The sequence below is a fragment of the Trichogramma pretiosum genome, unplaced genomic scaffold (genome assembly GCF_000599845.2).
Source record: "Trichogramma pretiosum strain Unisexual culture from Peru unplaced genomic scaffold, Tpre_2.0 scaffold123, whole genome shotgun sequence".
Taxonomy (NCBI): Eukaryota; Metazoa; Arthropoda; class Insecta; order Hymenoptera; family Trichogrammatidae; genus Trichogramma; species Trichogramma pretiosum.
The window spans coordinates 195,792-208,167 of record NW_019641684.1 but is presented as its reverse complement, the minus strand read 5'-3'; the positions used below and the strand labels follow the sequence as shown (position 1 = coordinate 208,167).

Genomic DNA, 12,376 nt, shown 5'->3' with positions numbered 1-12,376 from the left:
TCAGGCCAAGAGAATCAACGCACGTTTGTCGCGCCTTATATATCTTACACGAACGATCGCTCGTCAACCCATATAGCCATATAGGCGAGTGCGCGATATAAGCCTTCGACATGTGAGCAGGTCGTTCTTTTTTTGCCCCTCTCTCTCTCTCGCGCGAGCGCGCGACGAGAGCTCGGAACGATGTATTAAACGACTCATAGTTTGGCTTCTTCATCGAGAAAGAGGGAGGAACGATGGCGATATAGCGGCGACAGGTATTATATACGAGACTCGAGAGCGAAGCGCCGAGACGCCACGCTAATAAGCAGCGATATATGTGGAAAAGTATCGTCAACAAAGTTTAGCGATGCGGCGGCGGCGGCGGCGGCGCCAAGGAAAACGTTGAAAATGTGTCGTCGGCCCCCGCTACCGAGGCAGCAGCTCTAGCCCGCGCGCTTATGTTCGCGTAACGAGTTCTGGAATTTGTCATCGTTGCGAGGGAAAATTACGGCGTGCCAGGCCGATGAGCGAGTCGACTATTTTCAGGAAAAAATCAGCATATTTGTAAATACGTGTGTATGTTTACGCGCGCATCGACGTTATTTCTATATCGGCTCGGCGGCACGCACAGTGCGCGCATTGTCCAATGGCATTGATACGTACATGATGTACTATATATAGGTGGGGCGCGAGGCGTGTGAAAATTTGACACTGACTCGAGGCACACTGCGTGTGCTTTAGAAAATGCGACACCGATGGCGACGAGTGATACGATGACGACAATGACCAAATTGATTTCCACCAGAGAGACATTGTGCGTCGGCCATTGTGCACGAGGAGGCTCGTTTGGTCGGCTTCGCGCAGATCGCCACAATGACAACAAAATGACAATGAAAAAATTAAAGCTCGATCGCTCGTCGATCGATCCGATTACGCTCTGGCACGACACGAGCCGATCACGATCGCGCGCGTGCAGCGTATAGGACGAGCGACGAATCGAACAAAAAAAAAACCAACGGACGAACGAATATAGGCGACGAGAGCTTGCGCATAGACGAGAGACCGAGTCGTAATTTCGTCAGCGGCCACTATACAGAAGAAGGTTCAAAAAAAAGAAGAAGAGGAGGCAGGCAGCTGAAATCTCTCGCGCTAGCTCTTTCTCGCGCGTTGTGTGTACGAGTCGAGAGTCGCGCGCCGCCGATTCTCTCTTGGTCCGCTTGCAAGCTCGCGCGCCAGCCACACGGCCACGTTTTTCCTTCATTCATTGAACTCGCGACGTTGTGCTCTCGTGGTCGTGCGATCGCGACTCGGCTGGACTTTTATTTCTCTTTCTCTTGCCGCCGCCGAGTGACGCGTAGTGTTGTAGTGTGCGCATTGCTGCGTGTGAACGTTCGCGAGCCTTTCGGAAAAGCACCTACCGAGCTATCGATTCCTTGAGATCGTTTAAAGTACCAATAAAATAAATAAAGAGCCGAAAGCCAATGGTTTTGTAGTCGAGTGGTCGATGCGATCGTCGTAGTACTCGAAGCGGAGCGCAGCAAGTGGCTACGAATGAAAAAAGGAGAAGGAGCCGCCTCGTGCTCGTCGACCGGTAACAGCAGCAGCAGTCGCCGCCGCAGCAGCTGCGCCAGCATGACCAGCTCCAAGTTCGAGGAGGCCGATCAGGAGGACGAGGAGCGGGCCCGCAAGCTCGCGCAGATAGCCCTCGTGGACATCGAGAAGCTGCCGCCCCGAGTGGTCGTGCCGACCGAGCGCAGAGCCCGATGGAACTCGCGCAACATCATGCCCATGTCGCCGCTTCAGGTCATAGACGGCAAGATCGTGAGGAGCGCCCTGCTGCTCAACAGATTCCGCAGGAAGAAGCGAAAGATTCGCTTCAAGGAACAGCTCGTGGCCGGAGCCCTCGAGCCGGAGAACCCCTGGAAGTGTCGTAAGTCGTTCTTTCTCTCTTTCTCGTCGCGTCACGTACGAATAACAAGAAAACGGTGGCGCGAACCTCCGTAAATCATTGGGAAGGGTGAGCGGCGAGCTTGCGTGGTCCAAAGGGCCGCGGACGATCGAGACGCGTCGATTTGTTTACCAACAGAGCTTTCGAAGCGACGACACGAATATCATCGACGAGTGATCCAGTTTCGGCGGATCGCTCGCAACCTTGAACTACAATAAACCCGTGCGTCGCTCGATCGAAGCGTATTATATCTGTATAAACTCGTATACGCTGCGAGCGTGGGACGACGCGAAGAATTTATTCGACTAATCGACGTCTGACATATTTTTCGTGTATTAATACCCGATACATATACGTGAGCGTGCTTGTATTCGTACCGTATAGCTGGTACATGCGATGTGCGCGCGATAGAGAAAGGGCAACGTCGGCTCGATCGTAAACGCTCGACGATCACTCGCAGCTCGACAAAAATTTGCTCAGCTCGCCAAAACTTCTCGTTTTTTTTTCTCTCGATTACACGTGGATATGCTATAGGCGACAGAATAATAGAAGATAGGTGCGTAGAAGACATTGCGATGCGCGACGATCGACTTTACGATGCATGCAGCCGACTATCTTTCATAATACGCGCACTCGGGGATAATTATAGCGAGCTCGGATCGGACGGCTCGTGCGCGCTTCATTGGCAATTCTCGATTGCCATGATTGCGACCGATACTTGTGTATATAGCGACGATATAAGCGCTGCAGCTGGCATTCGCGACGACCGAGCACCGCTGCGACGCGACTCGATGCGAAAAAATTCTCGATTGCTCGAGAGTTGCCTCTTTTTTTTCGTTTTGCTCGAACGATTGGCACCAGCTGCGATCGGCGCGTCACTCCGACCGATCGACAGCTCGCATATTTATATTACGCGTATAATAATACACTCGCGTCGAATTCGGATAAATCTGTCTCTCTGCTCCTCGGCGTCCGTATAGGACGAATTTCGAAACGCGCCCGACCTTTCGCATGGTATAATTATAATAATTGCGACGAAGAGACCATCACCTCTGCCTCGTATCGTTATATTCGCAGCTCGTTTGTACAGAAGCTCTCCGCGCGGCTCGAGTGCTGAAAGAATCAATGAGGCACGCACGACGAAGGTCGGCCGACACCGTATACGCGCGATCAGCTGTATCAGCTTTCGCATCGAGACGCGCGTCTTTTTCAAAGCCCGAGTATGCGTGCACTGCTCCATTATGTTTACATTAAAAATATATGTGCGCGTCAGAGCTTGCAAGCGCGTATCGAAAATATTTTTACTTTTCGACTCGGGCGGCGCGCTGCGATTTTATTAAAAATACATTTAATAAGCCGGGCTCGCGGACTGTCAGCGGGACGAGCATGATTGATTGTTAATATACGGGGTAAATATTTGCACGCTGACTGTGCCGCGCGCCGCGCACGCTCTCTGGACTCGGTGCCAAAAAAACGAGAAAGAGCTTGCAGCCGCGTTAAAGCGAAAATTCGCTTGTTTTCCTTGGCGTTTCAGGAACGGACTTGAAAAAAGATCCCATAATCGCGGCCTACAAGGAAGCTTGCGCGAAGCACAAAGCGAGTCCCTACCAGAGCATCATCTATCAAATCAAGGTAGCCGTTTGACCGTTGATCTATACGTCAACTGTGCACTTTACGAAAAAAGATGAAAATGACGTTGATTTTTCGCAGAGCGCGGAGAACATGGACGATCGCTGCGAGGAGCTGAATTTCCAAGGGGTGACGCTCTACGTGCAGGACTGCGAGGCCCTCGAGGAGATCTTCCGCCGAGTCTTGTTTCGCAAAGTCGATCTGTCGAGTTCGATCGGCCACGACGCGGTACGTATACAGCTGCAACATTAACAAAAGAGAAAATTATGATGTCTGCTTTGTGACCCGACAGGCGGCCGAGGCTCTATTCCAGCAGTTCGAGTACTACGAGCCAGTGACCCATCTCGACCTGTCCAACAACACCTACATCGGCTATTACGGCTGGATAGCCTGCAGTCGAATGTTGAGAAAAGTAAGTCCGCGCGACGGCTGATTGTGCATTATAGGCATTACAATGATATAATAATCGACAGACGAGATCGCTGAAGCGGCTCGACGCCAATAACGTGAGGCTCAAGGACGACTACATGACGGTGCTGATGCGCGGCTTCCGCTACGCCTACCTCAACGTCCTGAGCATAAGCTCGAGCAAGCTCAACGGCAAACTGCTCGAGCTCCTCGTCACGGCCCTCAAGTTCAACATGGCTCTGCGCGAGCTCTACCTCTGCGACAACCAGATCCAGGGCACCTTCGACTCTTGCCAGCTCGAGACGCTGCTCAAGTTCAACAGCCGGCTGAGATACCTCGACTTGAGGTAATTCGTCCTCTTATACATTACATGCGTGATTTGCACCGTCTCATTTATCCTCCTGTTGCTTCTACGCCTCGTGCAGCGACAATCGCATCCAGGACGAGGACATGTACTACATCGTCAACGGGCTGACGCACCAGCTGCACTTTGGCCTCTACAGCAAGTCCAAGCGAGGTTTGGAGACACTAGTACTTGACAATAACAAACTCACGAGGCGAGCCTCGACGCACATTAACGCTGCCATTGTAGGTAAAAGCAATTGCTACGACTACTATCCATTCTCTTAACTAATTGCCTCCTGTAATGAACGTCGCCGCAATTATAATTCGCACCATTGATTATATTCCCCTTTTTATCCTTATCGCTAATTTAATGCTCGCCATTTTTCACATCGGTAATTGCGATGCTCGCTACCGTTTTGCGCAATATTCATTTGTCGCTGGTTCGACGATTGCTCTCATTGACCCGGACACGATTTTTTGATTTGACACACACACACAGAAAGGATCGAAAACTTTGGAGTGCTTGAGTCTTGCGGGTATGCCCCTGCAGGATGATACCATCATGGACATAAGGGAGTCTCTGCTGGCGAATCGGCAGCTCAGCCGATTGATACTCGAAAATACGGAAATTACCGATTTCGGCGCCGAGGAATTGGCCAGAATTCTCAAGAATAATGACGTCATCGAGGCCCTGGATCTGCAAAATAATCCCATCTACAAACCGGGTCTCCTGAGTCTTGTCGAAGCCATGGAGCATAATAAAAGAATAACTGAGATTCACGTCGATGAAAAGCCTAAAGTCAAAACGGTAACCGATTGATCGTTGTTCTACTTTTTTCCTCGGGGTATCGATTTTTCCTTATAATCGACGCCTATATTGATACTTTTTCAGGTGACCAAAATCAAAATCAAGTACAGCGAACTGTATCGTCAAATCCAGAGTTTATGCGAGAAAAATGCCGAATTGATAAAACTCGAAACCGGTGGGCATTTGATTTTCAGATTATCCCGAGAAAAATGTACCAGTTTTTTTACATATCGTTCTTTTGTTTTCAGCCCTGATCGAAGCCGAGGCCGATGAAAGTGAAGACAGCGATGAAAATAGTCAGCTTTTCGGAGGTGACGACGATCTCAACGATCTCGAAAAACAGCAAGACCAACTTCCGTCCGAATACAAACGCTTTGCCAACTGGAAAGTTTAATTGATATTTGTACGATTCTGCACAAATTTATCATCGCTTGCACAGGCCATCACGTCGTGACACATTTTTCAGCAAAACTTGATGCAGCAGTGATCGTCGCTGGCTCTCGCTGAAATACTTCGTTATAAATTTAATACCTACTTGATAAGAGAACAATTTCATGTTTACATGATCGCTTCATCATTATATCTTATTATTTATTGTCATAACACTTTTTAAGTTATTAAATTTATTTTTTCGATATTAATGATAGAGGTATTTTTCTTTTTTCTTAAATTTTTTCAATTTTGATTTCATATTTCAGAAAAAATACTCAATCCATTAAAAAGTTGTCAAATAATTGTAACGGTCATTAAAATATTATCATCTTTCATCTTGACAACTCATTAAACTTGATATTTAACTTTATGTTTTATGCCAATTTTTTCTCAAAATATTTTTAAATAGGCTATACAATACTGGATCACGTTTTCTTCATATTCAATATGTTTTTACTCCAAAAGTTACAATTGAAGCATATTCAATCATCAAAGCTAGAAGGAAGTGGATATTAGTATGGTCATTTTCAATTTATTAGAATTAATATTTTATTTTTTCATATTCATTTTTTGTTAATAATCAAATTCAAGCCAAATCTCGCTGTTTAATTTACTTTTGTCGTACCATTCAACAAATAAAAAGAGGATTTATTCATGAGAACAATTAATTTTTAAGTAACTATTATTATCATTTTAAAGCTACTCTTTCATCCAAACAACTGCAAGGTAATAACATTCTTAAATACACAAGCTTTTTGGAAAAATTACTAATATGGGATAGCCTTAATATCAATAATACAAAAATCTAGATAAAAGTTTTCATTCATGAATAAATTCATTGTTTAAGTAAAAACAAAATATATTGTCTCAGTTTAATATACTCTTTTTCTGTTTTTTCATAAAAATAACAAGTCATAGAAGAAAAGTATACATAAAGTATTAAATGGCTTATTAGTAGTATAGCTTTTTACAATAAATTTTAGTAATACTAGATTTTACAAGAACATTCATACATTCATTTCAAGATTTTTGAGTTGGACTCATCAATGTTGAGAAAAAAAAACATGAAATGTCACAGTTCAATATTATAATTCACAAATTTTTTTTTTCATCTGCTTCTCTTTTATCAATCGGAGGAACAACATCGCTTATCCAGCTAAGATACTGGTCATTTCCATTTTGGATCTAAAATAATAAATCAAATTATTGGTTCAAATAAATTACATTTACAAAAAAATAACTTTTAGACTCACTGGTAATGAAATCACTTCACAAACTTCATAGGGATGATTCTCTCTGTTAGATTAGATAATAAATATACATTTAAACATTTTTAACAATCTATAAAATTTTAAAGATTACTCACTTAACAAATTTTGTGAGAGCATCAACAGTATCTGTTCTTGTTTTGATCATCTATAAATATAAATTTAAAGAAAATAAATATACATACATTATTTATCAGATAACTCATTACTATGTTTAAACTCACCAGTAAAAGCTCATTATCTTCATTAATTTCATTCTTCCATTCATATCTGAAATGTATAGAAAATTGAAACAACTTTTCTGAAAATATACATATGGTAAAAGTAATTCTTACACAGAAGTAATCTTTGGAATTATGTTGACACATGCTGCAAGCTTCTTTGACACTAATCCACTGCAGAAAAAACAAAAATAATCACTTGACCATTCTACATTAGCAAAAAAAAAAATGTATGATCTTAACTCACTGCGCCAATTTTTTTGCAACCTCGTCAGTAGGTACTGTAACGTAAGCCACTGAATGCAATCCTGTAAAATTACTCATTGCTTTAGCACTGCGCACGTAACAATTTTGAGAAAAACACAACAAAGTCAACAATCCAATGCTCGGCTTTCTGATCATTCTCATCGAAATCGTGAAATTTCAATGGAACTTCAATCGGGACTCAGTTCAGAGCGACCCGGCAATAATTGGATACTTTATGCGCAGACGAGATTGAAGCCTCAAGACCTCAAGCCTATGCTAAAGTTAAGACGAAAAATCGAATATTTTTCGCATCGTGCATCTACGCTTGCGCACCAAACGATAACTGCATGAACATGCAGTCAGAAGTCAGAACCAAACCAGTGGTTATAGCACTGTCAACAGGGTTAGTGCAGTATTCAATCGGATTCGGAGTCTTATGATCAATGTCCATTTAAAGCTCATTTAAATTTGGAAATTAAAATTGGCTGTACATTCACTTTCATGTTTTTTTTCTTCAAGACTGTTTGAGTTTCGAATTTTTCAAACAAAAATTGTAAAAGAAGTATTAAAATTCAAAAACATAATGATTACTCAATTTTAACAATATTTTTATTTGCAGTCATACATTTTTACAAGTAGATAGAATTTGTAATAATACTTCCAACATGGTGGATATAGCACAGAATTCATTTATTCTTTACAGATGAAATGTGACTGTTTTAAGTTTATTAATTTTTTATTAGCATAATTTATTTCAACTCAATGAATAGACTAGTTTTAAAGAATAATTTTCATTAAGAACCAATATTTTACCTTATCAGGAATTGGAATAATTTTTAAAAACAATTTGACTTTTTGCTTTGAAGTTTATGTATGAGCGATTCTAATTTTCATAATAATCTTCTTAATACATTAACTATTTCATTCATAAAAAACTTGTATAAACTTCTCATCAGATGTATGATATTTATAAGACTATCAATTTTATCTAAAATGTCAGTTATGATTATTGAATACTTCAAAGCTATGTAAAAAAGATGTATGTATTTTTCATTCATTAATAAACTTGGATGAGTTTATTTTATTATACAATCACTTTCAATAATTTGTCGCTACAGATATTTCATTTGGAAAGAGAAACAGTTTTACTACAACCTGTTAAAAAAGTAAAATATAATTCCTTTCATTGTGAAACAAATCGTTGCGGTAAATTCTAAACTTAATTATCAAGTTAAATTATATACATATATTCAATAATATTTTTCAAATAAAACTTTCCATTTACTTAATAATTTAAATTTTTACAAGAAAATACGAAAATAAGAATCATTCTAAATAAGACACTTTTCTATTCCTTTAAAATCAATATCAATTTAACATTTTTTTCAACTTTCATCGTGAGACGAAAAAAACAACAAATACCATTACAAAATATCGATTAGTTTTGCTTCTCATAATTCTCATATGTTAAAACAATAAACTTATTCATCGATTATAATACAGACAGCATGCGCCTCATTTTTATTTTTAGCATTCGTTAATTTTTTCGCATATTCACAGATCACAGAAAATTCAAAAGTTTAAAAATTTAAAAGAAGAACCTGTACAGATTGATCTTATGCTAAGAAATTTTCAAACTAAGTTAAAATACAAGGCGCAACAAGAAAGTGTATACGCGAAAACTTCGGACTTCTCAACAATCCATCAAAAACTGCTATCTTGATCATATTTATTGGATCTTATGAGGCTTCTCATATGATATATATCACGTTCATTATATTTCATGGCATTTTCTTCATAAATGAAGATAATCATGGAAAATTATGTTTGCATATTCTGTACAAAAATTAACTAAACATCATTTCGCATCTTTCATAAAATCTCTAACAAAAATTGAAGCTCTATACACATATTTTTCTTTACTACCAATTTTTTGTTAATAATGATTCATCAAGTATAATGAATCATAAACATTTGTTTTTGTTAAATAACTTCTAACTGCAGTCCCTAGACTGGTAGAATAAAATGTATCCCGTTTCTGAATTTTTTTGTATATCCGAAGTTAATCCATAAAAATCTTCAATTGTAGATGATTCAATTTTCTGTAATAAGAAAAAACGTTATTAGATAATGTTAGATTCATGTTGCATTTGAAAATGTTTTATGTTGTGACTCCTTACATCAACCATGTCATCATCAAAAAGCAACCAAAACCCATGACTTTTGACTATAGATATGTAGTGTCCTCTGTTAGGTCCACTACCACAATGAATCACTACAGCAACTAGATCATATAACCGATCTGGATTTACAGCGTCATCGCTCTATTTTTAATAAAATAAGAAAGAAAATTATTAGGTCATTTTAGCTATTAAGAACATTAGAAAAATAAAATTGAAATTACAAAAATATCACTCACTGTATTAAAAAGTCGCAGTTCTAATGGAAAGACTACCCTATGTGAAACTTTAATGTGTCTATTGTATTGTTCAACATACTTGAATCTTTTCAAATGCAAAGCTAGTATCATAGGTAATTTCTTTAACATCATCCGTTTCTGTAACACAGATATTTGTTTATTAGTGTAAATTACAGTATCAATTATAAAATATTATTTGAGATATTTACCTGAGCTTCTTGGTAACTGCAGCAATTGTCACATTTGAATTTATTATCACCACAAAGTGTTTCTGTATTTGAGAAACACTTAAGACAGTGAGTAATAGATGTGTTTTGATCAACATCAACTTGAAGATCAAAAAAATCTTCATCCTTGCTGGAAACAGTCTCACAATTAAGGCATCGAGTTTCAGAAGTTAAAATACCTTGAAAAATTTCATGCACCCAAGTAGGCTCTGGTGGTGTTCCAGCATCACCCGCATTTTTGACTCCTGCAGGCTTATTCTGATTTCTCTCCGCTAAATTATAATTATAATCATCATTAGTCATAGTTTTTATCAGAGTTTTGATAAATTACATTCATAAATGACTCTTACCCAATATAATTTCGTTTATATGATTTATTAGGAAGTTAAGAAATTCATGCGCATCTTGCTGCATGTAATTATCAAATTCTTCTTTTTCTTTTCTTAGCCGAGCTATAAATTTTTTTGGCGCTATTGATCCAACTTTCTTCTTCTGGGTAGCAATACTGTGAAACAAATCTGCCAGACATGTTAAAAGAGTTTCTTTGGTACGCTTATTTCTAGCTTTGTATTCTAAAACTTTTTCTCTGAAGGGTCTACAAAAGTATAATGCTTGTAGAACTGAGTTGCTATAGCAAGTGTTTCCAAACTGTAAAAAATCAAAATTTATTTTTACATATCTTTGTACCTCGAGTCAAGTTTATTCGAAATGAAATTTAATGTAATATCTATTATCGTTGCTCTTGGTAAATAGCAGCGATGATAGAACATGTAAAAATATCATCATAACTTTAATACTCACGTTAACGAGACCAAAATAATGTTCGTTCGGAGGAAATTGGTCCGAGCCAATATCCTTTTCTAGTTGTGATATATTAGCACCCTGCAATAAAGAAATTACTGTAGTCTCGTAAGCTCAACACTCAGAGTCGATCGTGAAAAGGCACGAACGTGTATGTCTGTATTGATAATCAATGTCTATAAATCGTGATAAGAGAAGCATCGAAAAAAGCGATAAAGCATCAGCAGCAGCTGCTTCGACAGCAGACACGCTGTTAACTGCTTTTCATTAATCACTTGGTTCTCGTGAATTTTTTAATTTGTACGAGCTTGCTAAGTCCGCGTAGAACAAGGCTAGCCGCGTAAAGCTCATTACTTTGTTGACACTCTTTAAAAGGATTTATGAATGAGAATGACTCACCATTTTATAAACTTATTTGACCGGGCGACGACGTATCGACGGCGCATCGGTCTGTTAGGCCCATTCTGCGTAACGATAGCGGCATAGGGAGCTTACGTTCTCGCGCAAATCGTCGTCCGCACGTTAGACATGTCTTACGGCTGTCGTCGACGACAAGCAGGATGCATGACGACGCCCGGTACACACGATACGATGAGAAGCTGCGAGCCCCGCGACAGCGACAACGACGACAACGATGGCTTTTGTTTCTTGATATGATAAATTTGCGAAACAACACACGCAGCACTGCACACGCTGCGGCACGGCGAGTAGCTACTCGCAAGAGCACTTGGACAGCTGAAGGGAGGTTAGGTGACCCTTGCAAATATTATCGCTGAAATCGAGCCCAGTTGCTGCTACTGTCGGTGTTAAATTATAGGATTGTCGATCGAGCGACGAGGACCGCGAGTGGCATTGGCAAAAACACAGCAGCAGCGGCAGAGATTCGATAAGAAAACAGAGACGCGGAGCTTATTGCGCGCGTGAAGGAAATTCACGACTGTCGGCCGAACAACCGATGCGACACTTGATGTATGATCGCGAGAGGCGGTCGGTATAATATAGTTGCGGCTGCTAATGTACAGCGCAAAGTTAATGGGATGCTAATAGGTTGAACGACAAACCCGTGGCGAGGGCGATCACACGAATTCCTCCCTGTCCCCGCGCGATTGATTATTTATTTGGCAATAACCGAGCAGTTTTTAATGTTACTGCTGGAGCAATGTCGGCGATGGTCTATCCTAGCGAAGTCGCGTGACATATCCCCCGTATATTGCATGAACACTTGTCTCGAGCTGCAGTAGCACCTATGATATATTACACGCACTCGTTGCCGATAATGACGATGACGTTAGGCGTGATCGGGCGACTGAGCGCGAGTACACATATAAGAGCAGTTATAGCAGCGTAAAATGTGTACACACATCACTCGGCTTACGGCTATTATTTCAGTCTTTCCTATACGAGTATGTACGTATATATCTCGGCGCTTGGAAAGTTCTTTCTACAATACCTGCTTAGCCACGGCTGACTTTGCGCAAAGTTGTCAAATTTGCGCGTCGAAAGTACAAACGATATAAACGCCCAGACCCGCTCGAGTCGCGATATTGTTCACAAGGCTCTCAAATGATTCAGAAAATTTTGTAACAAATCATATTATTTGTAACGTAGCGGTTCGAAATCATCTTATGAGACTGAGAATCAAGAA

General features: G+C 40.3%; 3 protein-coding genes across 3 annotated transcripts; 1 reads left to right on the top strand and 2 right to left on the bottom strand.

Annotated features, from left to right (window-relative positions):
- The first annotated feature begins 1,124 nt into the window (after positions 1-1,124).
- On the top strand, positions 1,125-5,703 carry LOC106656746 (protein phosphatase 1 regulatory subunit 37). Its single transcript, XM_014377876.2, has 9 exons — positions 1,125-1,909; positions 3,462-3,559; positions 3,638-3,784; positions 3,849-3,968; positions 4,030-4,310; positions 4,390-4,552; positions 4,809-5,117; positions 5,202-5,292; positions 5,366-5,703. Exons 1-9 carry the CDS (start codon positions 1,531-1,533, stop codon positions 5,509-5,511), a joined length of 1,734 nt encoding a protein of 577 aa, XP_014233362.2. The 5' UTR covers positions 1,125-1,530; the 3' UTR covers positions 5,512-5,703.
- Positions 5,704-6,414: 711 nt separating this feature from the next.
- LOC106656760 (protein CutA homolog) lies at positions 6,415-7,805 on the bottom strand. The gene is made up of 6 exons (XM_014377898.1): positions 7,286-7,805; positions 7,153-7,212; positions 7,042-7,087; positions 6,916-6,965; positions 6,803-6,845; positions 6,415-6,734 (listed from the first exon to the last, which is right to left on the bottom strand). The coding sequence occupies exons 1-6, from the start codon at positions 7,444-7,446 to the stop codon at positions 6,642-6,644; spliced, it is 453 nt and encodes a 150-aa protein (XP_014233384.1). The 5' UTR covers positions 7,447-7,805; the 3' UTR covers positions 6,415-6,641.
- Positions 7,806-7,871: 66 nt separating this feature from the next.
- Positions 7,872-12,093, bottom strand: LOC106656755 (ubiquitin carboxyl-terminal hydrolase 46). The gene is made up of 7 exons (XM_014377888.2): positions 11,131-12,093; positions 10,732-10,812; positions 10,281-10,578; positions 9,913-10,202; positions 9,704-9,841; positions 9,465-9,608; positions 7,872-9,386 (listed from the first exon to the last, which is right to left on the bottom strand). Exons 1-7 carry the CDS (start codon positions 11,131-11,133, stop codon positions 9,279-9,281), a joined length of 1,062 nt encoding a protein of 353 aa, XP_014233374.1. The 5' UTR covers positions 11,134-12,093; the 3' UTR covers positions 7,872-9,278.
- Between the last annotated feature and the right edge of the window lie 283 nt (positions 12,094-12,376).

Bases quoted from the DNA above. Each gene is read 5' to 3' on its own strand.
- LOC106656760 (XM_014377898.1), bottom strand. From the start codon at position 7,446: ATGAGAATGATCAGAAAGCCGAGCATTGGATTGTTGACTTTGTTGTGT. The intron at 7,213-7,285 runs GTGAGTTAAGAT...TTTTTTCTGCAG, and splicing joins GTTGCAAAAAAATTGGCGCA to TGGATTAGTGTCAAAGAAGC. The intron at 6,966-7,041 runs GTGAGTTTAAAC...TTATATTTATAG, and splicing joins AAGATAATGAGCTTTTACTG to ATGATCAAAACAAGAACAGA.
- LOC106656746 (XM_014377876.2), top strand. From the start codon at position 1,531: ATGAAAAAAGGAGAAGGAGCCGCCTCGTGCTCGTCGACCGGTAACAGC. The intron at 1,910-3,461 runs GTAAGTCGTTCT...TTGGCGTTTCAG, and splicing joins GGAGAACCCCTGGAAGTGTC to GAACGGACTTGAAAAAAGAT. The intron at 3,785-3,848 runs GTACGTATACAG...GTGACCCGACAG, and splicing joins GTTCGATCGGCCACGACGCG to GCGGCCGAGGCTCTATTCCA.
- LOC106656755 (XM_014377888.2), bottom strand. The intron at 9,842-9,912 runs GTAAATATCTCA...TCTGTGTTACAG, and splicing joins GCAGTTACCAAGAAGCTCAG to AAACGGATGATGTTAAAGAA. The intron at 9,609-9,703 runs GTGAGTGATATT...TATTAAAAATAG, and splicing joins AACTGCGACTTTTTAATACA to AGCGATGACGCTGTAAATCC.